The sequence below is a fragment of the Serinus canaria genome, chromosome 24 (genome assembly GCF_022539315.1).
Source record: "Serinus canaria isolate serCan28SL12 chromosome 24, serCan2020, whole genome shotgun sequence".
In the NCBI taxonomy this organism is placed as follows: Eukaryota; Metazoa; Chordata; class Aves; order Passeriformes; family Fringillidae; genus Serinus; species Serinus canaria.
Genome location: NC_066337.1, coordinates 7,270,256 through 7,291,919, shown reverse-complemented (window position 1 = coordinate 7,291,919; position 21,664 = coordinate 7,270,256). Strand labels below are relative to the sequence as shown.

General features: G+C 60.5%; 1 protein-coding gene across 16 annotated transcripts; it reads right to left on the bottom strand.

Annotated features, from left to right (window-relative positions):
- Positions 1 to 98: 98 nt before the first annotated feature.
- PHLDB1 (pleckstrin homology like domain family B member 1) lies at positions 99 to 21,594 on the bottom strand. 16 transcript variants are annotated; one of them, XM_050983533.1, is made up of 24 exons: positions 21,517 to 21,594; positions 18,451 to 18,663; positions 16,669 to 16,767; positions 16,104 to 16,227; positions 15,865 to 16,035; positions 13,922 to 14,047; positions 11,482 to 12,566; positions 10,496 to 10,738; positions 10,286 to 10,423; positions 10,031 to 10,168; positions 8,039 to 8,167; positions 6,693 to 6,848; positions 6,466 to 6,576; positions 6,217 to 6,306; positions 5,585 to 5,707; positions 3,132 to 3,248; positions 2,935 to 3,052; positions 2,680 to 2,724; positions 1,987 to 2,278; positions 1,791 to 1,881; positions 1,563 to 1,709; positions 1,202 to 1,421; positions 1,034 to 1,119; positions 99 to 752 (listed from the first exon to the last, which is right to left on the bottom strand). In XM_050983533.1, the coding sequence occupies exons 3-24, from the start codon at positions 16,726 to 16,728 to the stop codon at positions 612 to 614; spliced, it is 3,951 nt and encodes a 1,316-aa protein (XP_050839490.1). In that variant the 5' UTR covers positions 16,729 to 16,767; positions 18,451 to 18,663; positions 21,517 to 21,594; the 3' UTR covers positions 99 to 611. The 16 variants fall into 16 exon arrangements, 15 of the variants coding, with proteins under 15 accessions (XP_050839490.1, XP_050839492.1, XP_050839491.1 ...); XM_050983535.1 differs by having other exon boundaries at positions 18,451 to 18,755; positions 21,517 to 21,582; XM_050983534.1 differs by lacking the exon at positions 18,451 to 18,663 and having other exon boundaries at positions 21,517 to 21,590.
- Between the last annotated feature and the right edge of the window lie 70 nt (positions 21,595 to 21,664).

Sequence of the window (21,664 nt, the reverse complement as noted above, 5' to 3'; positions counted from 1 at the left end):
CCTAGGGGCCCCAGCCCTGCCCAGTGCCCCCAGCCCCGGGGCAGACCCTAGTCCGTCTGTAACGTCCTGCCAGTTCAGAGACCATGCAGAAGGGCGAGCCTGGTTCACGAATGATTTATGACCGGGCAGTCAGCGCCACAACCCCCATCCAGCCCCAGCACAGGGGGGACAATGCTCCAAAAACACAACAGGTTTACAAAAGAGGTCCGAGTCTACCACAGTGGGACGTCCTGGCCGCACGGAGCCTCACTGTCTCCTTCCCTGGAACACTATGGCAGCAACGAGCAGCATCAGCCTCAAAACCAGCACTTCCCCAAGGCAGACGGCTCGGGCCCCAGCAGCTCTTTGGCAGCTTTTTACATTTCAGCACTTTGATATTGTTCCAATAAAGTTTGTTTCTAGAAAGTCAACATAAAAAAAACCACATTCCCTTGCCTGGACAGGCAACACTCAGGACCACCCAGCTGCGCCCAATGCGGATCCACGTCATCGGTGTGCACAACCCTTGGCATGAGCCGTAGCAGGGACCGTGGTCCCCTCAGGAGCTCCTCGCTGCTTGGGCTGCTCAGAAGTCCATGCACCTGGTGGATCTGGAATGCACAGCACCACCCTCAGTTCATGAACTGGGTATAGCCCTCTGCCCCGGTGACAATGACGTCCATCCAGATGCGCATGGCCTCGGCTGATGGTGCCACCATGTAGTAGAGTCGGTCGTGGGTCTTGACACAGAAAGTGAGCGCAGGGTTGGGGCTCTGGAAGGGAGGATGAAATCAGCACTCTGTTCCCCTCTGAGCAGCAGTAATCCCCTCCTGGTCCCCCCCCTCAAAAGGCCAGCACTGGGGGCTGAGGTCCTGCCCAGGACTGCCCTTGGTGCCCTGAGGCTGGCACCATCGGGGGCAACGGACCATTCCAAGAGCATCCCTGGCACACACTGCCCTGCTACCCCTGACCAGTGTGACAGAGGACAGGAGAATGGGGACAGCCCCAGAGGCTGCCAGCAGACACTGCAGCAGGGGCAGTGCCCAGCTCTCACCTTGGCAGCACTGCGGAGGTGGTCATAGTAAACCTCTTCAATGGCTTGGAAGTAGATAACACCCTTCAGCTTTGTCTCATGTTTATCTGCCCAAGAGAGGGAACTGTTGTGAACTGTTGTGGACTGTGACAGCATGGGGAGGAGGCACGAGGCGGCACTGGGACTCACCCACATAGTAGGAGAGGGTACGCTTCATGCGGTCAAAGACAAACCAGCGCTTCTTCCAAGATTTGATCTTCCCGCCCATCTTGACCAGGTAGCCCTTGCACATCTTCTCTGTCAAGATGATGTGGTAGCAGGTGTCAATGTTGTGGCCTGAAGACTCAATGTGCAGCCGCAGGTTGAAATCCTCCTTGCGGATGGGGAGGTACCGTGTCAGGGGACGAGCCTGGAAAAGCAATACAGCCCTGCAAAGGCCACTGACAGTGACAAGAGCCACGTCCCTCCGCTGCGAGCCGGGACAGCAGCAGCAAGCTGGGTGTGCCTCACTGTCCAGGCTGAGAGAGGGGGATGGCAGCCTGCCTCACACCTGTGAGAAGTGCTTCTCCCGCAGTTTGACCTCCTTCTCCACCAGCTTCTGCCGCCGCACGGTCTCATCCTGCAGCCGGCGTTCCAGCTGCTCCCGCCGCCAGCGCTCATCCTCCAGCGCCTGTTGGCGCAGCTCCATTTCCCGCTCCTGCCAGCACGCACAGGCACTCAGCCCCAAGGACTGGAGACCTGCTTGCAATCTAGCTATAGTACTGGTGCCCCCACTCACCCGGGACTCCATCAACCGCGACTTCTCCTCGTGCGCCTCCTTCAGCATCTTCTCCATCTCCTCAATCTTCCCTGTCTCCATCCCGCTGGCACTGCAAAACAGCCACAGCTGCTGCCCCAGCAGGAAGGACCTTGAGCCAGCAGCACACCAGCAGAGCGGGCTGTTCCCTGGCCATAGGAGCTGGCCCCAGAATTACCTGGAGATGTTGTCAGGTGAGCACGCAGAATTATTGCCAAGGGAAGTGCTGGTGTCCATGCTGTCTGAGCTCTCCAGGCTGAGCGTGTCATATGCATGGTCCAGCTCCTCAGCCCGGGGCCCGGCACCATGGGGACGGCTGTGGTGGAGGATGGAGTGGTGCACAAGCCGGGGAAAGGCAGTGGGGAAGGGGGGCTGCCCGTGCAGGGCTTCCCACTGGGACTGCGCCTCAGCAGCCGCTTTCTGCTTCAGCTCTGCAAGCCGCCGCTTCTGCTCCTCAATCACCTGCCGACCTGTGCCATGGCAAGATGACAATGTCAAATTAAACATGCCACATTCAGAGCCACATCATGGTGGGTGAGGGGGTGGCACAGGCAGAAGACACTACAGGCACAGCTGGAACCATGAAGGCATAGTAGGGGCAGAGGTGGAAGCCGCTGTCACAACTCTCTGGCAAGCACTGCAACCTGTCTGGGCAGGAGCAGGGGGCACAAGCTCTAGGCTGGTAAGGAACAAGCAGGGCAAAGCATTAGCAGGCTAGGGATGCACAGGCTTGTCTCTAAGCAGATGCTGAGATGCACCTGGGGTCCTGGACTGGTCATGCCCCTCTTATGTATGGCAGAAGGTGCCAGCAAACAGCCATGCTGCTGCCTCTGGGCTGCTCTAGGCAGTCCAAGTCACCCCACGTCTCTACCTGGTAGATTGCCTGGCTGCAAGGGCTCTGCTGGGAGCAGCTTGGCTGGAGATGGGCCGTCAGGTGGAAGGGTCAGGAGGAAAGAGACGGGGGGAAAAGCAAGAGACTGTGAGAGAGGCACCGCATCCTGCTGGAGTACTGCTGCTGTCATCACCCTCGGCCAGGCTCCCTTCTCCATTGACCAAGTGGCAGCAGGGAGAGCATCTCCCAAAGTCCCACCACCCCACAGAGCCAGGACACAGAGCCAGAGCTCACCCTTCTGCTGCAGGGCCAGCTGGCGCTTGGTCTCGATGTCCTGCAGTGTGGCCACCAGGTTGCGGGACAGGCTGCCCACCGGGCTTGGGGGGCCCTGGGCCGGACAGCAGGTGGTCAGCTGCAAGGATGGGGATGGGGGCTGGCACCAGGCAGGTGTGAGCCATGGCCAGGGTGCCTGGGTTCCCTGGCAGCCATACCTTGGGGGAGGGGCTGCGCTCCAGCACAGAGAGGTTGAGCTGCGAGGACGAAGGGGTCCCACTCTTCATCCGAGGGGTGAGGACACCAGCACCACCCTCTGTTTTTGCACGATAGACCTGAGCACAGAGACACAGAATGAGAGACATGGGGGAACCGCAAAAGTCCCCTGGACAGATGCTCCCCAGATCCTGCTCTCTGTCGGTGCCATCCTGGCAAAGGGATGCAGCCCAAGAGGAGGCAGAGACTGCCTACCCTAAGCCACAGGTCTGCTCTGCCTTTGCCTGCTGTGGCAACCAGAGCCCTGGCAGCACTCAGGGTACAGGGTCCAAAGGAACATCCCCACACTGCCCCGCTTTGGCCATGACCAGTGGCCCCAAAGCCTGAGCCTTGTCAGCAGAGAGCCAGGATTACCTGCAGAGCCTTGTGAGAGGAGTGAGCTTTAGCTGGAAGTGGAGGAGGGGAAGAAGAAGGAGAGACAGAGGAAGAGGAGGTCTCAAAGCCAGCCATAACCTCCTGGTACCACTTCTCTAAATCAAGAGCCGGGAGACACACAAGGCCTCCCAACAGCTGCTGCTCCATCTGGAGAGAGAGGCTGTGTGAGAAAGGATGAAGGACAAATGCAGCAAGAGGGACAGATGCATAGAGAAGAGGCTGAAGCATTCCTGCCTATGCCTGCATCATTCCCCCATAACTTAACATGCAGATCCCTGGGGATCCTGTACACTCTCTGGCTAAGTCCCAGCAGCTGTAGGAGCTGTTTGCTGTTTAAGAGAATGTGAAAACTGATCAAGCACAAAGACCCCTGCCCTGGGGGCAGTGGAGCAGCAGGCAGGACAGCCAAGGGTGTACAGAGTGTCAAGAGCCCGAGCTGCTGCTCAGCTCCATCTGCAGCTCACCCCTTCCCGTGCATCTCTATCACCTCCCAGGGAGAGTACAAGAGGCCAAAGGGAGGGAAACAGGGCACCAACCTCTGCAGAGACGAAGGGAGAAGGGAGAGATGGAAGAGGAGGAGCACAGCCTGAGGATGAAGGAGCTGGAGGGGTACAGCCCAGCAGGGAAGCAGCAGTGGTGTGGAGGCTGCCCAGGATACCCGAGAGCTGCTCAACAGTCACATACTAGGCAGAGAAGCAGATTGAACCAGGTTAAGAGCTAGGGCAAGTAGGCATAGAGGAACGAGCAGGCAGCTCCAACCCCCACAGGAAGGTTCATTGTCCTGGGAGGAAAAGCAGTCGGTGCAGCAGCCACCCTGCTGCTGGGCACTGGGTCAGGCCTGCTCTGCATCCTCCTCACTTGAGACAAGCAGCCAGGACTGCACCCAGCAAACAAAGGGCTGTCCCTCCCACTGTTGGGCACCCACTCTGCTACCACCCTGCCACTACATCCAGAGCAGGTGAGAAGTGCACCCCAGCAAGGAGATTGGACAGCTGGAGCCTCTGCTCTCCACTCAGCTGCAGCCAGACAAGTGTCCTGACCCCAGAGAGATGTGGCTCCGAGCCCCAGGGCACACAGGGGGGCCGCAGCTGCCTCCCTGCCTGGAGGCAACCCAAGGGAGCAAACCCGAGCATGCTCTGGGGCAGGTACCTCGTTGGCTGTGGGAGCTACAGCAAGCAAGAAAGAGCGCTGAGCAGCAGCAGGGGCAGCAGCAGAAGCTTTAGTGTCCAGACTGGGGCCATGTGCATTACTGCAGAACCTGAAAACGTCAGACAGCCTCATGTACTCCTAGAAATCCACGGCAAGGGAGAAGGAGAAGAGTTAGACCCATGTGCTGGCATCATGGCACTAACTGCATAGTGGGAGCAAACCTCCCTGTGCATTCCTGCCCCACCACTGCCTCCCCAGCCCTGTCCTGCTGCCCATGGTGTTCCCAGTGTGCAGCACCTTGGGGTGCTCAAGCTGGGCTGGGTATGCTGGCACCCATCTTGCTCCAGCCTTCAGTGCAGTTTTGCTGAGTGCCTACAAGGGGCAGGGATGACTCAGGGTCTTCCATGGTCACTGGCCACAAGTCCTCCCTAGTGCAGCAGCACTGGGTGAGGCACCTCAAGCTGTTCTGAGCCAGCTTAAAACCCATTTCCTCATCCTTTCTGAACCAAACGTGCTAAAGCTATGGACCTGCTCTTATTTTGGGAAAGCTATGCTAGCAGGACCCTACAGGATACTGTCAGGAAGTGCCCAGCCAGATGGCAAGCAGTGAGCAAGGAGGAAACCACTGCAACAGGATTAAATCAGGGGGCAGCAGCAGGAACTGGGATGCCCGGCGGGCTCAGGAGAGCGGCTGGAATCAGGAACTGAATGTTAATGAGCACAGCTGCCAGAGATCTGTATGATAAATGCTCCAGCCATGCTGCTGTGGGGCTGCCCTGCTGCCTGGGGGTTACATCAGTCCACAAAAGGGGTCTCGGCCAAGGAGGGGTAAGTGAGCAAGCACATGCAGCTAGTCCCTCTAGTTAGTTACCTCTTGTGCCTTGGGGTAGGAGTAGGTGGCAGGAGAAGCTAGGGAGGCAGCTGCTGCTGGCAGGGAACTCAGGGGCTTAGCTCCCTCCAACAGCTCATAAGGTTCTGAGATGTGGAGGGTCTCCTGTTGAAGGGTAAAGGTCACATAGGCAAGGTGGGCAGAGACAGCAAGGTGGCAGCAGCAGGAGTCTCACTGCAGGCAGGCACGAGGGGACTCTGCCATTTTGTGCCTCTTACCAGGAAGCAGGTCAGGCAGTACCACAGCCCCTGAGGGCATCATGGTTCTGGCTCCCCATTCAGAGCCACGAGCAAGGTAATGGGCCAACTCACTCCACCCTAAAAGTCCCCTGGAACAGCACCAAGATATCCCCACGCTTGCTCTCCAGCAATGACAGGACCCTAGGCAATCCTGTCCCATGTGCTGCTCTGTTGCATTTCCCTTTCCTCCCTCCCAGCCTCTGCAGAACATGGAGAGACCTGGAGCAGCTGGAAGCACCTGGTTCTGGTCAGAAGGTACTTGGGAACACAGGAACTGCTGCAGAACAAAGCTGGTGGTGCACAAGGCTCGTCCTCACTGATGGCTGCAGCTTAGGAGAGCAGCTCTAAGGACCACAACCTCCTCTACCCACTTACCTCTCGGAGAGCTGAGGACATTTTTGGGAAGCTCCTGCCACCTGTGACAAGCTGGTATCGCCTCTCCAGAGACACGAGCTTCTCCTTCTCCTGCACAGGGGGTGACAGGTCAGAGGCAGCTGATGGCTACTGACACCCCATGGCCAGTCACCCCCCAAGCTCTCCCTGCCTGCCAGCAACCTGTCAAGAGCTAGCATGATCTTGTCCCCTGCCTCGAGCACCCTCAGGAGCACACAGTCAGGGCATTACCTTCTGCAGGAGCTGCAGGACACTGCTGCGCTCCCTGGCCAGGCGCTCAGCCTCCTGGGCACTCTGAAGCCGGATCTGGGCAGCCTGGGCATCCAGGGCAGCCACCCGCTCCTGGGGAGCAGGCAGCAGAGATGAGCTGGCTGCTGGTGAGCCTTGGGATGCAGCCTGGCCGTGCCCAACCCAGGGGCACAGGCCAGCCCCACCGGAGCTCCTGCTGCCATGCCCACCTTCCTGCGGGCGATGCTCCGGTGGCACTCAGCCCGGCTCCGCAGCAGCTGCTGGCCTCGTGCCTCGCGCTCCTCTTCCAGGTGGCTCTCTCGCTCCAGCTGCTGGAACTCCAGGTCCTCAAACAGCTTGGCCTCCGTCTCCAGTGCCTCTGCCTCCTTTGAACACACAAGAGCACTGTGAGTGGATCAGACCCACTGGATGGGCACCTCCGCATCCTGCAGGCTGGTCTCCCGCAGCAAGGCCTCCTGCCATGCCTCCACAGCCTACTGGTGCTGGCCAGGAACAAGAGCTGGTGGCCAAGCCTGTCCCCTCTGCCTGGTGTGGGCAGGCAGTCAGTTTTGCTTTCTGCTGGGCAGCAGAAACACAAGAGATGCTGACAGGAGTGTCTTCAGTCAAAAGAAGGCAACAGAGGCACCAAGAACTGGCCAGGACAGAGCAGTCATCCCCATGAGATGAGCCTGCCACAGCCAGGGGCTTCGCCAGCCCTCAGAGACCAGCTGGCCCTGCTGAACCTGGGCTAAAGCTGTGCCCTGGCAGGTAGCAAAACACCAGCGTAACCACCAACAGCAACACTGTGTCACCAAGCCTGCAGGTGGCAAAGCCCCAACAGACAAGCGTCATGCTGGACAAACTCCCGTGTGTCCTTCCAGCCTTCATGCACCGATGGCACGTGGCAGCACGCAGCTCAGGCCTGCCAGTGCCACCCTGACAGCCATTGTGCCATGCACCCCACGGGGATGTGTTTCACCCTGCTCCACGAGACAGGCAGCCAGTGACACAGCACTGATGTGGTGGCTCCTGAGCGCTCCCCAGACACAGACACTGCTCCATCACCCCCCTGCCCACTCTATACCAGACCCTCATCCAGAATGTGAGTGCCTGGCTGGAGCAGGCTGTGACAATGTGGGTTTATCTGAGCAGGCTGGGGAAAGTCAACTACTTCCAGAAAATACCAGGTAACAGGAAAAAATGCTGAGGACTAGCAGTAACATGTATCAACATCACTGTGTAAATAAACATTCTCAGGAAATAGCTGAAGGCAGCCAGATGAGGATGCAGCAGCCCCCAAGGCTCCCCAGCCTGCCCTCCTTTGCAGGGCAGGGTCCATGCTCGTGCCCTGCCCGGTCCCAAGGAGCTCTGCCGAGCCGGTCCCGAGGAGCTCTGCCGAGCTGGTCCCGCGCCCCGGGCGAGTGGCAAGCTTACCAGGACGGTGGTGCCCGGTGCCAGCCGCCTCCAGCCCGGGCGCGACGCTCCCAGTGCAGCCCGGCTGGCAGGGAAGAGCTGGCCTAAGCTGGAGCGGAGGGAGGTGGGCCATGGTCCGGGAGGGGTGGGGGGAGACACTGACCCTTCGCATCTGCTCCTGCAATTGCTCCCGCATTGACTCGGGGCACTTAGCAAGGTGGCTCTTCGACTCATGGTAAACCGCCTGGAGTTGCTCTAGCTCCTTCCTTTCAGCATCAACCTTTGCCCTTTCCTGAATCAGGGGAGAACAAGACAAAACAAAAAAAAAGGAAAAGAAAAAAAAAAAAAAGAAAGAAGACACACTTCTCAAATGGGCGCCATGCAGAAGCTGTGAGTTAGAGAGGGGCTCAGCTGGAGACAGAGGGGGCTCAGGAGAAGGAGCATCATGGCATCTATAGGGGGATCCAGAGATCAAGGGACACAGGAACTGGCCAAGCAGTGTTAGAGGAGCTACAGCCAACCCTTGACCTCAGCTTCGTGTTTCCAAGAACAAACTTGCAAGCAGACAAAAAGATCAATGCTCATAGTAGTATGGTTCAAGTCATCCCAATCCTGCACGCGGCTGCACCACAATAACCACTAACTGGCTTTGTTAACGGCTACCAGTTAGGAACTGCAGGTCCTGAATGCAGCCTGAGGTCATGGACCACCCTCATCCATTAGAAGGAGAGGGCAGCACCAGGCAGCAGTGAAAACAGGAGGCTGTGGTCCAGCAAGAGATGCTCAGGCTATGATGAGTCAGCAGCAGAGCAGACACTGACTCCTGGGCTGGGATGAGGGGCCTGCCCACAGGAGCAGTAAAATAGGGCCAGCAACATGGGACTGGCATAGGGGAACCACCCACAGGTTTGGCAGTACCATATGGGGCCTTGGGATTGAGAAATGCTTGCTGCAAGGAACCCTGTGCTCCACACAGAGATGGGACCTCACGAAAAGGGCTATGAGGGGACATGCTGGCAGGGAGGCAAGGCTGGTACAGGCAGATGCCCCAAGAGAGGAGCTGTGGATTGCCTGGGGGCTCCTGGACATGCAGAGATGTCAGAGGTGATGGCAGAGTTCAGAGCAGGCACTGTTAGTGTGAGTAGTGCAGATGGGTTAGGAAAGTGGGTGGTTAGGTCAGCAGAGAGGCTGGGAGAGGGCTTCCCCTGCGCTCCTCTCCTGCCTCTGCATGAGGCTGTCCCTGGCTACAGAAGATGCCTACAAAGGGCTGGAAGACCAAAACCAGAACAAAACCCCCAAATGCTGTAGGAGCACCACTGGGAGGCATGACTCTGCCAGGCCAACAGGCATCCCAACAGCCCTGGCACCCACAGCCATGGGGCAGGCCAGACCCCAAGGGACACTGATGCCACATGACGGTGGCACAGAGCTGCTGGTGGGACCTTGGCATAGGCTGCACAGGGACAATGGCCGCAGGCAGCAGGGACCGGATCCCAGCAGCTTTCCTGTCAACAAGGCCATGCCACACTGCCCTGCAAGGTGGTGGGACAGCCAGCAACCAGCAGCTGGGACAAACATGCCACATACACAGTGTCATGGGTGCCTTCAGGCAGTAACTGCACCACAGGCAACACAGGGGGAAGGGGGCCAGGACCCTCTCCTAAAGCCACCAAGATAAACACTGCAGTGGTTTCCCAGCCACCGCCAGCAAGCCAAACACTACAGCAACAGCTGCCATCACACATGAAGGCACAGCAGAGTGAGGTGACTTGCTGCAAGACACAGTTCCCTAGGGAGGACAGGTAATGGGGAGAGCCGAGGCCTCTGCTTCGGCACTGCCCACCACAGGCAGCAGCCATCTGGAAAGCCTCACACCTCAGTCTCCCTGCCAGAGCAACAGGCAGCAGTTGAAATGCTTCCTGAGCACTGGCTGTGCTCTCCTCCAGCACGGCTGTTTGACCAAGTCCAGGCAGACAGACAGATCCCCACAAAATGCAGACCACAGGGGCGGCTCCCCAAAGCCTCTGCGGAGCCCAGGGTCTGGAGAATGTGTCCGCAGGGGAATGCTGCAGCATGAGGCATTGCAGCACGGGCTGTGAGTGCCAGGGAGGGTACGGCACAGCTGGTGACAGTGGGAACCTGTGACTGGGCTCACCTTGTCCCACTCCTTGCGGATGCTGGCGTCCAGGCTGGAGAGCTTCTCCTGCAGCTGCTGCACTGCCTCCTGCTCCTGCCGCAGCTGCACCACCTCTGATTCCCGCTCACCCTGCAGCAGCGCCCGCTCCATCTCTGCCTGGATAGACAAAGCAATGTCAGGATTGCTGCTGCAGCTAGATCTAGCTCATACCCTTAGTATTTAGTGCTGACTGGTGAGGGCAGCAAGCAGCAGGGGACCCAGGTGACCTCTCACCTCTCGTGATGTCTCCTGCAGCTGCTGCTCCAGCTCCTTGACACGACCCTTCAGCTGGTCCAGGCGTCCGAGGACACTGGCACGCTCCTCCTCCAGCCGCTGTGCCTCCTTGGCCCGGGGGCCTGTCAGCTTCTCATGCTGTGGAAGGAGCTGATTGGCATAGCACAGCGCAGCATGGCATGGAACGGAATGGCACAGATGTCCCCTTACCTCGTGGTGGGTACTCTCAGTGCTGCTGCACTCCTCCTTCAGGTTCTCCTCATCCGATCTCTCCACGCTCTCCCTCTGCTGCAGCTCTTCCACAGCATGGCCCAGAGTCATGGCCCCCCTGGGCACCCACTGACCAGCATCTGTATCACCAGCTAGGAGCCTGTGCACATCACCTGGCTCAGTGCCATCTGTCTTGGTGTACTCAGCACAGAGGTTCAGGATGGTCTCCAGGCGCTGCCGCTCCTGTAAGCAAGATGGTCCCCCATCCAGCATGTGCTGTGGCAGGAGCAGACAGAACCCTGTGCCAATAGTGGCCACCAGCATATGGCCCCACATGCTGGGATGGGCAGGCAACATTACAAAGCACAATGCAGCCAGCCCGACCCCACAGCAGAGCCAGGCACAGGATGTGCTGGAGCTGGAGGCAGACTAATTACAGGCAGCAGTGCCGGCTGCCGAGTGGCTCCGCTATTTCCAGGCGGTGACTCAGGCTGCCTGCGCCAGGCGTGAGTCAGGGCTGAGCAAACACAGCCCTGGCAGCTCGGCCTGCAGGACTGGCAGAGACACGGCAAACCTCATCCAGGCAGATGCCAGTTCCATAAAAACTCCATCAGCCCTAAATATAGATGCAATGTCCACAGAGCCACGCCACCACCACCAGCAGATTGGGCCCTGACAGGGATGGACAAGATGTGGAGAGTTTTGCAAAGGCAGGGGCACCACCATTTTGGCCGGTAACCCCGGGGCCATGCCAGCCCCACCAGCTTCCACAGGCTGCTGTAGCCTGGGGGCTTTGTATTCCTAGAGAGCTGCTGAGCACCGATAGCCGCTCCTGGCCATAATCCCCTGGGATAAGCCAGCAGCCTGACAGCTGTGGTAAATCCTCAAGAGGCAAAGGCCAGGTTTCAAAGCAGCAAACAACAACAGCTATTTGCAAAGAGGGTGTCCCACACTCAAATGTGTCCCCTCCAAACCCCAAGGCTCACCAGGCGTTCCATCTCCTGCTCCCGAACCCGCTCCTGCCGCTGCCGCCGATGGTACTCCAGCAATTCATCCTCGTTGTCACTGATCTCAGTGATGCTGTTCTTCCGCTCCCGTGAGCCTGCTGGCAGCTGTGGGTCCCCCAAAGGCTTCCTGGGGGTGCGGGGGCTCTGCCGGGGCGAGGGCACAGCTGGTGAGCCCAGCTCGTATGCGGGGCTCAGGCAAGTACTGAAACTGGGACGGCGCATGGGGTTCTCTGACAGCAGTGGGGGTGAAGGACCCCCAGCACCTTTCGACTCCTCCAGGCCCTTGCGCCTGGCACGGGGACTGCCAGGGACCTCCCTGCCCAGCCGGGGCTGTGGGGAGGGGGTGTCAGGGGCCAGCCGAGGGCTGGCAGCCCGGCGTGACAAGGAGGGACTCAGGGGAGGCAGCTCCCGCATGCTCTCAAGGTTCCTCCGGGCAACCCGTGGGCTCTCGGGGGGCTGCAGCCGGGCCTCTGGGACTGCCCTGCTGGTGGGCTGCCGGCCGGGGGCCAGAGAGTCCCGTGGCTCCCGGAAGGGACTGGGGGGCCGCTCCTGCAGGGCCACCCGCGGCCGTGGCACCACCCTGGGCGTCAGCCGGGGGCTGCCCACCCGGTGGTCCCCGAGCCTCTCAGCTGGCCAGGGCTCACTAGAACCCCCACCAGGCAGAACAGGGGGCTGGACAGTATGGTTGTAGCTGGAAGAGCGCAGTGGGAGAGGGGGCGGCACGGCTGGGCCTTGCTCTTGGCTGCTGAGTGAGGGGCTGGTGAAACTACTGCTGCTGGCTGGGGAGGAGAGGGGAGAGAAGTTCTCATAGCTGGAGCCCCCCGAGGCAGCCCCAGGGCTGGGTGGAGGGGACAGGAGGCAGCGCCCACCCCCATTCACCACAGGGGAGAGGGGGGATCGGCTGCAGGCAGGAGGCTTCTGGATGCCAGGAGATGCGGACTCCTCCAGCACCAGTGAGTCCATGATGTCCTGCAGATCCTTCTCAATGGAGCTGACAAGGGAGCTGTGGCTGTGACACCCACGCTCTGACAGCTGGTGGCCACCATTCACCAGCGCCTCAGATTCTGCAGGGAAACAAAGGAGAAAGCATCAGTGTGGTGTGACTCTGCTGCAGCCCCTGCCTGGGCTGGGTCCTATGGGGCAGCCTGGTATTCTTACACGGAGCCTTGCAGAGTCAGAGCTGGGTAGCAGCCCCTCTCTGCTGCACCCCAACCTGCCTGCACGCTGCTGCCCCTTTTCCCACTCCAGCCGGGACAGGGAGGAGGCTGGAATCCCGCTAGCCCCATCACCCAGGAGACAGAAACCCGAGAGGACAGTCACCCTCCCTGCGTTGCAGCTCCCTGCTCCACTGCCTGGGGAGCAGCTACCCTCACCCCGCACTGGCACCCACCACTTGCCCCGTGCACACTCTGGCGTCCCAGCAAGGGGTCAGAGATGCAATAGCCAAAAGCTGCTGACCTGCAGCACGTCCGGGATCACCACCAGGTCGCCCGCGGCCTGCCTACACCCCGGCCAGGGTGCCCCTGCCTGGGCTGCCCCGTGCTCCCTGCGCAGCACCGATGTGCCTGTCACTCAGGGGACTAGCAAATGGCAGCAGGCATGGAGCCCAGCCAGGACAGCGTGCCACCCAGGCTGCGTCACCCCCTGGCACCCAGCAGCTTCCCCACGGCAGCTAGCACTGCCTTCACGCCTGGAAAGATGCGCCACAGCCCTGTCAGTGTGATCCCACCCAAGTCTGCGTGGCAGAGAGTGAGCACTCAGGGCCCACACGGGATGCTGCATGGTTGCATGATGCTCCTCGGCCACAGCATCTCCCCATGTCCCTCCTCCCGTCCCCCAGCTGCAGGCATGCTGCCTTCCCAACACACACGTGGCACGGGAAGGCAGCCAAGCTCCTCTGCCTGTGCCAGGGTGTGCTGGCTGGGGCAGGGATAAGGGCTACCAGCCCAGGGATCAGTGCTGGAGATTTGAAAATCCCCGGGAACCAGGCACGGTACTGGCACCTGGCCCACTGCCCCACGGACAGGCAGACACAGCAAGATAGGCTCATGAGATGAAGGGCAGCAGCCAGAAGAATGGCCTTCACAGCCCCAGCACAGCCACTCCAGGACATAAACACCCGCCTCCAAGCAATGGGGGGGCTCCGACGGGCGATGGCTCTGCCATGGCCAGGCTGGGCAGAAGTGAAAGCCATGCCTCATTGCCCCCACAGTCAACCTCTTTGAGGGGATATTAATCATTAACAAATACCAGTGCAGCTGCTATACCATGCTGAGCTGATGGATGGCACAGCACAGCCGGGTGTGAGCCCGAGTGCAACAGAACAGGGCTGGGAGAGCATTGGGCACTGGAAAGGCTGATGGGTCAGGGAGGACTTCAGCATCTGCCCTGCCCAGGACAAGGTGGGGGGGTCACCTACTTGCTGGTAGCCCATAGAGAGCTGATGGGTTTCTGCCCCCTGCAGGGATCATGCTCTTAATCCACTTGGCCTCAGCAGGGTGGTTGAAGCGGAGGAAGGTGGCCTGGCCCAGGCAGATGGCGCACCCTTGGGAGAGAGGAGAGAGGGTTCAGCTGCTAGCGGGCAATATCAGAGTAGTTCCGGAGAGTGCAGGGAGGCAGTCAGGCATTGCTCGCCCCAAGACGCGCCCTCGGGAAGGGAGCGGGCTCCTGCTGACAGCACAGGCTTAGGGGAGGCTGAAATCCAGGTCACTACAGCAGCTGCCGGCAGCGCATCCCAGGCGCAGGCACAGCTGGGGTCCCGGCCGGGGGCCGCGGGGGAGTTGGCAGCACTCCAGGGCTTGTGTGGCTGCCAGCTGCAGACAAGACAGCTCCTGTTCTTGCTTGCAAATTGTCTCTTCTTGGCCCAAAGCAGCAGCCCTTCTTGGGGCAAGGCTGCCGAGCAGCCCCGAGGAGGAAGGCTCCTGAGGAAGGGAAGGGGAGCAGAGCCGTGGGCGCTCGCTTTGCGTTCACCTGCTGCCCGTGGTGCTGGGGAGGCATGTGCTGGCAGCGGGGAGCATCAGATGGCTAGGAGGCGGGTTGCTGCCGACACACCCCACTTTGAAGCGCTTGCCAGGGCTCTGGGGAGAGGCTCGCTCCATATCAACAGCCGCTGCTGAAAATCCCTCGCCGGAGGGGACGTGTTTTTTTTGGAGCACCCGTCAGCCCAGCTCGCAGCAAGAAGCACTACAGACTAACTGCTGTCTCCGTCGCGGGGGCCTGGTTCCCCTGTCTGAGCGCCAGGGCGGGACGGAGTCCTGCTCACCCCGGCCCAACGAGGGCATCCCGCCTGTCATGGAGCAGTGCCGACGCCCAGCCTGGCAGCGGCTGTCGCGGAGAGATACATCACTGCCCTGTGCCTTCCTTCCCCACGTGCCAGCACCAGTGGAGCCACAGGTCGCCCCGGCAAAGCGAGTAATCACCAAACAGCACCACGAGCGTCGGCCTGACAGCCCCGCAGTTCATTCCGCTGGGGCCCTGCACAGATGCTGTCCCTGCTCTGTCATGTCCCTGCCTGCCCTCGGGGACAGGAGGATGGGCGACTCCGCTGAGCCCTGCCCGCACCCCGCAGCCTACCATGTCCCTCGTTGCCTGCTGTGGCACTGGCGAGACCCGGCAGCGCCGGAGCCTTCTCGGCGGCCACGTGGCTCCCATTGTCCCCCGGCGGGCCGCCCGCGGCAGCGCCCACGCGGGTGGGTCCCCCCTTCCAGGAGCGACGGGGCAGGCGCGGGGCGACCGCAGCGCCACCGCCTGCGGGGGCATTCTGGCTCCGTGACCCTCGGAGGAACGGGAGCGAACCCCGCCCGGCGCGGTCACGCGTGGCCCGCAGCACCGCACTCACCTCGACACCGCCACCGCCGCCGCCGCCACCGCCCGGGCAGCGCCGCACCGCCCCCGGGGAGGGGCGAGGGGCCGGGCCTCGCCCGCCCCGCCCGAGGGTCCTCCCCGGGAAGCGAGACGGGAGCTGTGCAGGGGCTGGGATGGCGTGGGAAGAGCTTGAGGCTTTGTTCATGCTCCTTCGGAGCGGCCCTGGGGGGCCGGCCGGGTCCAAGCCCTGTAGCCACGCAGGCAGCCATCCGTCGGGAGAACACCCAAGGTGTTTTCCTCTGTCATCTCCCTTCCCAAAGTTGGCTCAGCATCTCCGCTGTTCTTCACAGCCCACCCGGGTCTCTCCCTTCCCACCCCACTTGACACACGCAGCAAAGCCAGCTCCCGAACTGTGCCAGGACCTGGCAGGTTCCCACCGCAGAGCATAGAGACCTGGATGCTAGTTGGGATATGCAGTTACTGGATGGCTCCTCAAACACCCCAATACTCAACGGCACAACTACACAGGCAAAGGCTCCAGTGACCCACAGCTCCTACCTTGGGTGAGGTGCATGGGCCGCTGCAGTGGCACGCCATCAATGGCACAGGCATTGCCACAGGGGTGCAGGGTGAGCGTCCCTCGCACGTTCTCGATGTAGCAGTGCTGGGGTGCCAGCCCAGGGCCCTGCAGGACGATGTCTGTCCCAGCTGTGCCAATGGTAGTCCTCCCTGACAGCAGAGAGGGTATCTCAGTGTCTCTGTCACCAGCGTGCCTGTGGAGACCCCCTGGCACTCACCTTCCTCCAGGGGCAGGAGTGTGACGGCAGTGCTGAGCCGACCGCTGCCCAGGCTCACCAAATGCGGCTTCTCTGTCTGCACTTTCAGCCCCTTGCCCGTGTCAATCAGGTCCAGGGGGCTGTTCTGTAGGAGGAGAGGAACGGATGCTTGCAGCTCCTGCAGCTGCAGCCCAGTCCCCTGCACTGCCCACCTGGCTGAGCTGCTCCAAAACAGCCACACAGCCAGGATCAATGCCCAGACACAGCCACATGCCAGCAAGACTGTCCAGCAGCAAGACGCAGGAGAGGAGGGTTCTCCTGCCTGTGCTACCTATCCCGGGAAGCTCAGGCGAGCTGAAGGGAGCTGGAGATCCATGGGGCTTGGGCTGCATCTAAGAGGATCCCAGCTGCCAGCCGTTTAGCTCAATGGGCTTTGCTGAGGATCCCATAATAGGATTGGCTGAGACTGGGGAGAGACTGGAGGGCAGTGCCAGTGCCGGTGGTGGGGCTGGCTGCAGAGGGGACTCCCAGCCAGATTCCCCTGTTCCCACAGAGCAGAGGTCCTGTGATCCTCCTGTGTGCTCACCTGGATGACAGTCTGGACTCTGTGGGTTGGGCTGGTGGGGGTCCTGCCAGATGCCTCCATGGTGCCTTCCTGGAGGCGTCGGATGGTACCGGACACAGGCTGCCAGAAGAAACAGAATAGCAGAACGAGTGACCACACTGGACATGGCCTTGATGTATTTTTCCTGCACATCTCGGACAGCCTGAGCACGAACCCTACCCATTCCAAACCAGCATTTGCCATCCTGAGCTCCTGTCTTCATCATGTCAGCAGCTGCCTGAAGCCAGTGAACATCCCTGCCTGCCAAGGCAGGCATCCTACCTAGGCACACATCCCCATCCACCCGGGGAGACCCATGCATGTGCCAGGCGTCAGGACAAGGCACAGTCTGGGAAGGAAAACTACACATGCATTCAGTTTTGGGGGCATGGTGTTGGAAATGCATGCTTAAAATGCCAAGAGCTGTGGGCAGCCAGACCCCAATGGCTGTCATTGTAAAAGCACACATAAGCACAATTTCTGGCTGTCCCCAGCAACACCTGCCTGCCGTGTGTGGCACACCTGGGCACCCCTGTCCATGCCACCAGTGCCCAGCTCTGGTACCCAGGCACATGCCTCTGCTCCCACACAGTCCAGCAGCAGCTCATAGTGCACATGCCGAGTGTTTCATACCCTTGCCCATGTGGCCGACAGGCCTGTGGCCAGCAGGCAGGGTCACCACCCATGGAACGGCCATGCTGCCACACATTCTCTGCGTGAGTGGGAGGCAACTCAAGCAGGAACAATTTCCGTCACTCGGCACTCACGCCATGTCGGGATACTCCGAGGATCTAAATTTACCGTCTGCTGCGCCCTACGTCCCTCCCTTCCGCCCTGGACTAGCTGACTGGGGCTTAACCCTTCCCGGGCAGTGTAGATGGGAAGTGCTCCATCCCCGTTAGTAGACGCCGGTCCCGGGGCCGCCAGGAGGAGCCCCGGGCTCGGTTCTCGCCAGCATCACCGCCTGTCCAGCCAGCCCCTGGAGGGACCCCCCCCCCACCTCGTCCAGAACTAGGCTCAGCTGCGGGGGCGAGTGAAGGGCTATTACACACTGTGGAAAAAATGAAACGCTGGAAAACACCAAGCGTGGGATCCAGGACCTGGATGAAACCCGGGCGCCTGCTGCAACAGCAAGACTGGCCCCATAGCAAGGGCTCCTCCGTGGGGACTACAGCCACAGCACGTGGGATGGGGACAGCTCAGCCGGGGCAAGGGGAGGCCTAGAGATAAGGTACCCCCAGAGCAGTTCACGAGTGCTTGCCAGCTGCCCAGGCAGGATCCCTGCTCTCCCTTACCTGCCAGCTGGTCCTGGTGCCGAGCGGGACCCTCCGCGGCAGGGTGCCCATGTTCCCCGGGCACTGCGGTGCCGCACTTCCCAGCATCTGGAGACCCCGCGGCCCAGGCGAGCTCCTGCCCCTCACTTACACCTACGTCCCGTCACAATTTTCAGGAAGGAGGAAAAGCCAGGAGGGGCCAGGCTGCCGCAGAGGAAGGGAGCGGGACCAGGGTGGGATCTTGTGCCGGTATTAACTCCTTCCCAGCATGGTTGTACTGGTGAGACCTGGTGAGAACCATGGAGGACCCCCATCCCGGCCATCTGGGGGATGGTCTCCGATTCTGCTGCCTGCTGCCCAAACTCTCCACCCAACATCCCCCACTCCACAAGTAGCCCTGCCTGCCCATGAGCTGGAGGGTGACCCTGGCATCTCATTGCTTCCCAGCGCCCCCAGTCCCACAACACTGCCCTCCAACAGAGCCCCTCACCTGTCTCGTCAGCACCCAGGAACGCCTGCGTCAGCCCAGCCCGTCCTGCTGGGGATACAGCCCCTCTCCAGCCGGCTCTGCTGCAGGAATGCGGGGCGGGAGCGCGGCCGCCCCAGCCGGCGCCCCACTGCTAGGACGGACAAGGCTGCCTTTCTTCTCCCGCCGCCGCCTGCAGAACGCGCCGCTTGTTCCCTCCGTGGGAAGCGGTGGAGGCTGCAAATGCCAAGGGGTCGGGCTCGGTTACCACCGAACAGCCCACGGTCCGCGTGCACCCCGCGCAGGGCTGCCTACTCTGCCCCGGCCTCCTGGAAGACAAAAGCCCCTTTCTTCACCTGGCATGGTCAAAAGCCTCACCTGGGAGGATGCCCAGCCTCACCGATGTAGGGGCCCTACTATTGCAGAGCCAGCTGTGCACAGACGTGCGCTGCCCCAGGGTGCTCCTGCCTGCATCCTGCTGCCCACAGGCTGCAATCTGCCTGCCTGCCCCAAGCTCTCGTGGGCAGGGGTGCTCTGGGCGTCCACTCCGGTCTGACCTGCTGTTGCCCACCCAGACCCAAACTGGGCACAGCACATCCTGACTCACCCCACATCAGGTACCAGCAGGCCCCAGAGCTGCACTGTGTGCCACGGCCAGGGCAGGGGCATCCAGACTGCGCTCACAAAGGAGCACAGACTGGCAGGCCATATCATCAGCCATGCTGGGATGAAGCAACAGCATGGCAGAGACAGGCACATGGCATCCCCTTGCACGGCCTCTCATCTCCACTTGTGGCTGGCTGGATGAGTCACGAAGGAAGCCTGAGTGACTGAGCTAACAGCTAACGGGTGCTCACAGCGGAGCATCACAGCCTCCAGCCAACTTGGCTGCCTGCTTGCTCCCCATCTGCTAACGCACTCAGGGTGCGCTCACCCCTTCCCACACCCTCTGCCCTAGTAAACAACCGTCCCTTCCGCTGGGAAGGGGAAGCCTGTCTCCTGCACAAAGCCAGAGTCAAGTGAGGAGCCTGTTCCTGGCCTCTGCCTCCCTGTCTGAGGCTGACAACTGAGTGGGGGGAACCCAGCCAGCCCCATCCCACCCAGGCGAGGGGGGAGGGAGGGGGCTGCGTTGCGGTTGCTGGGACAACGCCATGATCCTGGCAATAACATCACCATATATCAGCCACCAGACAGCTCCCGCGGGAGCTGAGGAATCCTGGCCACACCCGCTGATTTCATCGCTCTGGAGAAGTGGCCTTGCCCCACTGCAGCACAGCTGTGTTCTGGCCCAGGCCCTGCCGGCATCACGCCTCAGCTCTCCACAGACTGGTGGATGCTCACCATGTGCTCAGGTTAGGAAGGGCGTGCAGCCCCACCTACTGCAGCCAGCACTCCCCGAGGCCAGCCAGCTCCAAGGGCCAGTGAGTCATGCACTGACCCAACCACTGCTGCAGGTCAAGTACTGACCCCAGCATCAGCATGTGCCTCCTGACATTACAGCACAGACACAAGCTCCAGACCCCTCACAAGACTGCACAGTGGAGAGCCACTCCTCAAAATACTCTTGTATCAAAATGACAATTTCTCACCTGCAGGCGAGAGGTTCAGCTCTGCGAGGAGCATCTGCAACTCCCACTGACGTCTTGGGGACCATGACATGGGATGGGTTTGATAGGTCTTGAATCCAACCCCTGGCACAAACCCATCATCCAGACCTTTGTTAGCTGGTAAAGGGGTGGGGTGAACCTCACCTTTCCAAAGCAGGCATTGATAACTTTCCTCTTTCTGGTTGCCAGCAAGGATCCCTTGCCATGCAGTACTGTGGTTCCATCTCCCTGCGTGGTGCCCTGCCCCTGGTGCCCTACACATACCTGTCGGGATCCATCCCCATATGGGCTACCAATTGTTGGTGTTGGTGCTTGGCACCAATCCACAGTGGACGGAAACTAACTGTCACCATTAGCTTGTTATCTTACTGTAAAACTTTCATACCTTCTGTGAGTTCCCAAGAGCAGCTTCTTGAAACACCGACTCCTTTTTTCTTTCCTCTACATGACCACCTGACCCTTCCTCCTCACAGCACAGCCAACAAACTCCAGCCTCCTAACCCACTCTTTTATAACACCCATCCATACTGGACACAGCTGTGCCCTATTAAGGGCAGGGCTGTTCCTACTCTTTGGTAATTAGTACAGCTGCAACTCCCCAGGAGTGAGATTACCTTCAGCACCATCTCTATTCTCCTATAATCCATCCTCCCACATGCACCAATATATGGCACCACACAGCAAACCCAAAAGTACAAGGAGTTATCAAAAAGTACCCAGCCATGTTGCCTTGCTACTGCCTGTGGCACTCAGCCAGGAAACCTGGCTGCAGGTGCTCAGAGAGGGCTGGGGGCTCGTAGGGCAGCTGGAGGACTGGGAGAGACTGGTCCTTCAGCACAGCAGCTGGACCTTCTGGGACTGACAGATTCCTCTGGCTTTCTGACAGCAGCTGAAGGGGCTGTGGCAGGAGTGTGGCAGGAAGCTGGAGTAAACAAGGTCCAGCCATGGAGCAGTACTGTTCCCAGGCTCCCCAAGAGGTGTCAGAGACAGCAGTGGTGGCCATGGGCCAAGCACCATCTCCTCCTGTGACTGCCCATGAGCTGCAGCAGGATTTGGGGAGGGGAGAACCTTGTCTGGCTGTCTTCCGACACTGAGCTGCTCTCCGGGCTCCCACACCAGCAAACCCACCACTGATGTGGACCACTGGAACCAGCTTCCAGCCCACCCACACACCACCAAACCATTGTGCAATTATTGGTTTTATGGCTATGTTTTTCCTACTTCCCTGTCTGCAGCTCCTTCCTTGCACCCCTCCCAAGACACCCCAGGAAGCCCCAGCATGTCCCACACCTCGCCCAAACACGGGCCAAAGCAGCCGAGCTTTCTCTTGCCCCCACCACATCTCAAAGCCGCCTCTGAAGCACCAGGGAATCCTCGCATATTACAGGACATGCTGACCCCAGCCCCACAAGCTCCCCAAGGGCAGCGGTCGCCTGGGGCACAAACTGGGGTGGTGTCCCACCCCCTGCCAGCGGCTGCTCACCTTCACTCCCCTGGTCCGACAGCCCTTCCCGGGCTCCGCCGCCGCTCCACCGTCCAGCACTCCGACCTCGCCGTGTCCCCGCCCCAAGCGGCGGCGGCACGTCCCGCCCCGCGCAGCCAGGGCTGACCGGTCCCAGCTCCGGAAGGAC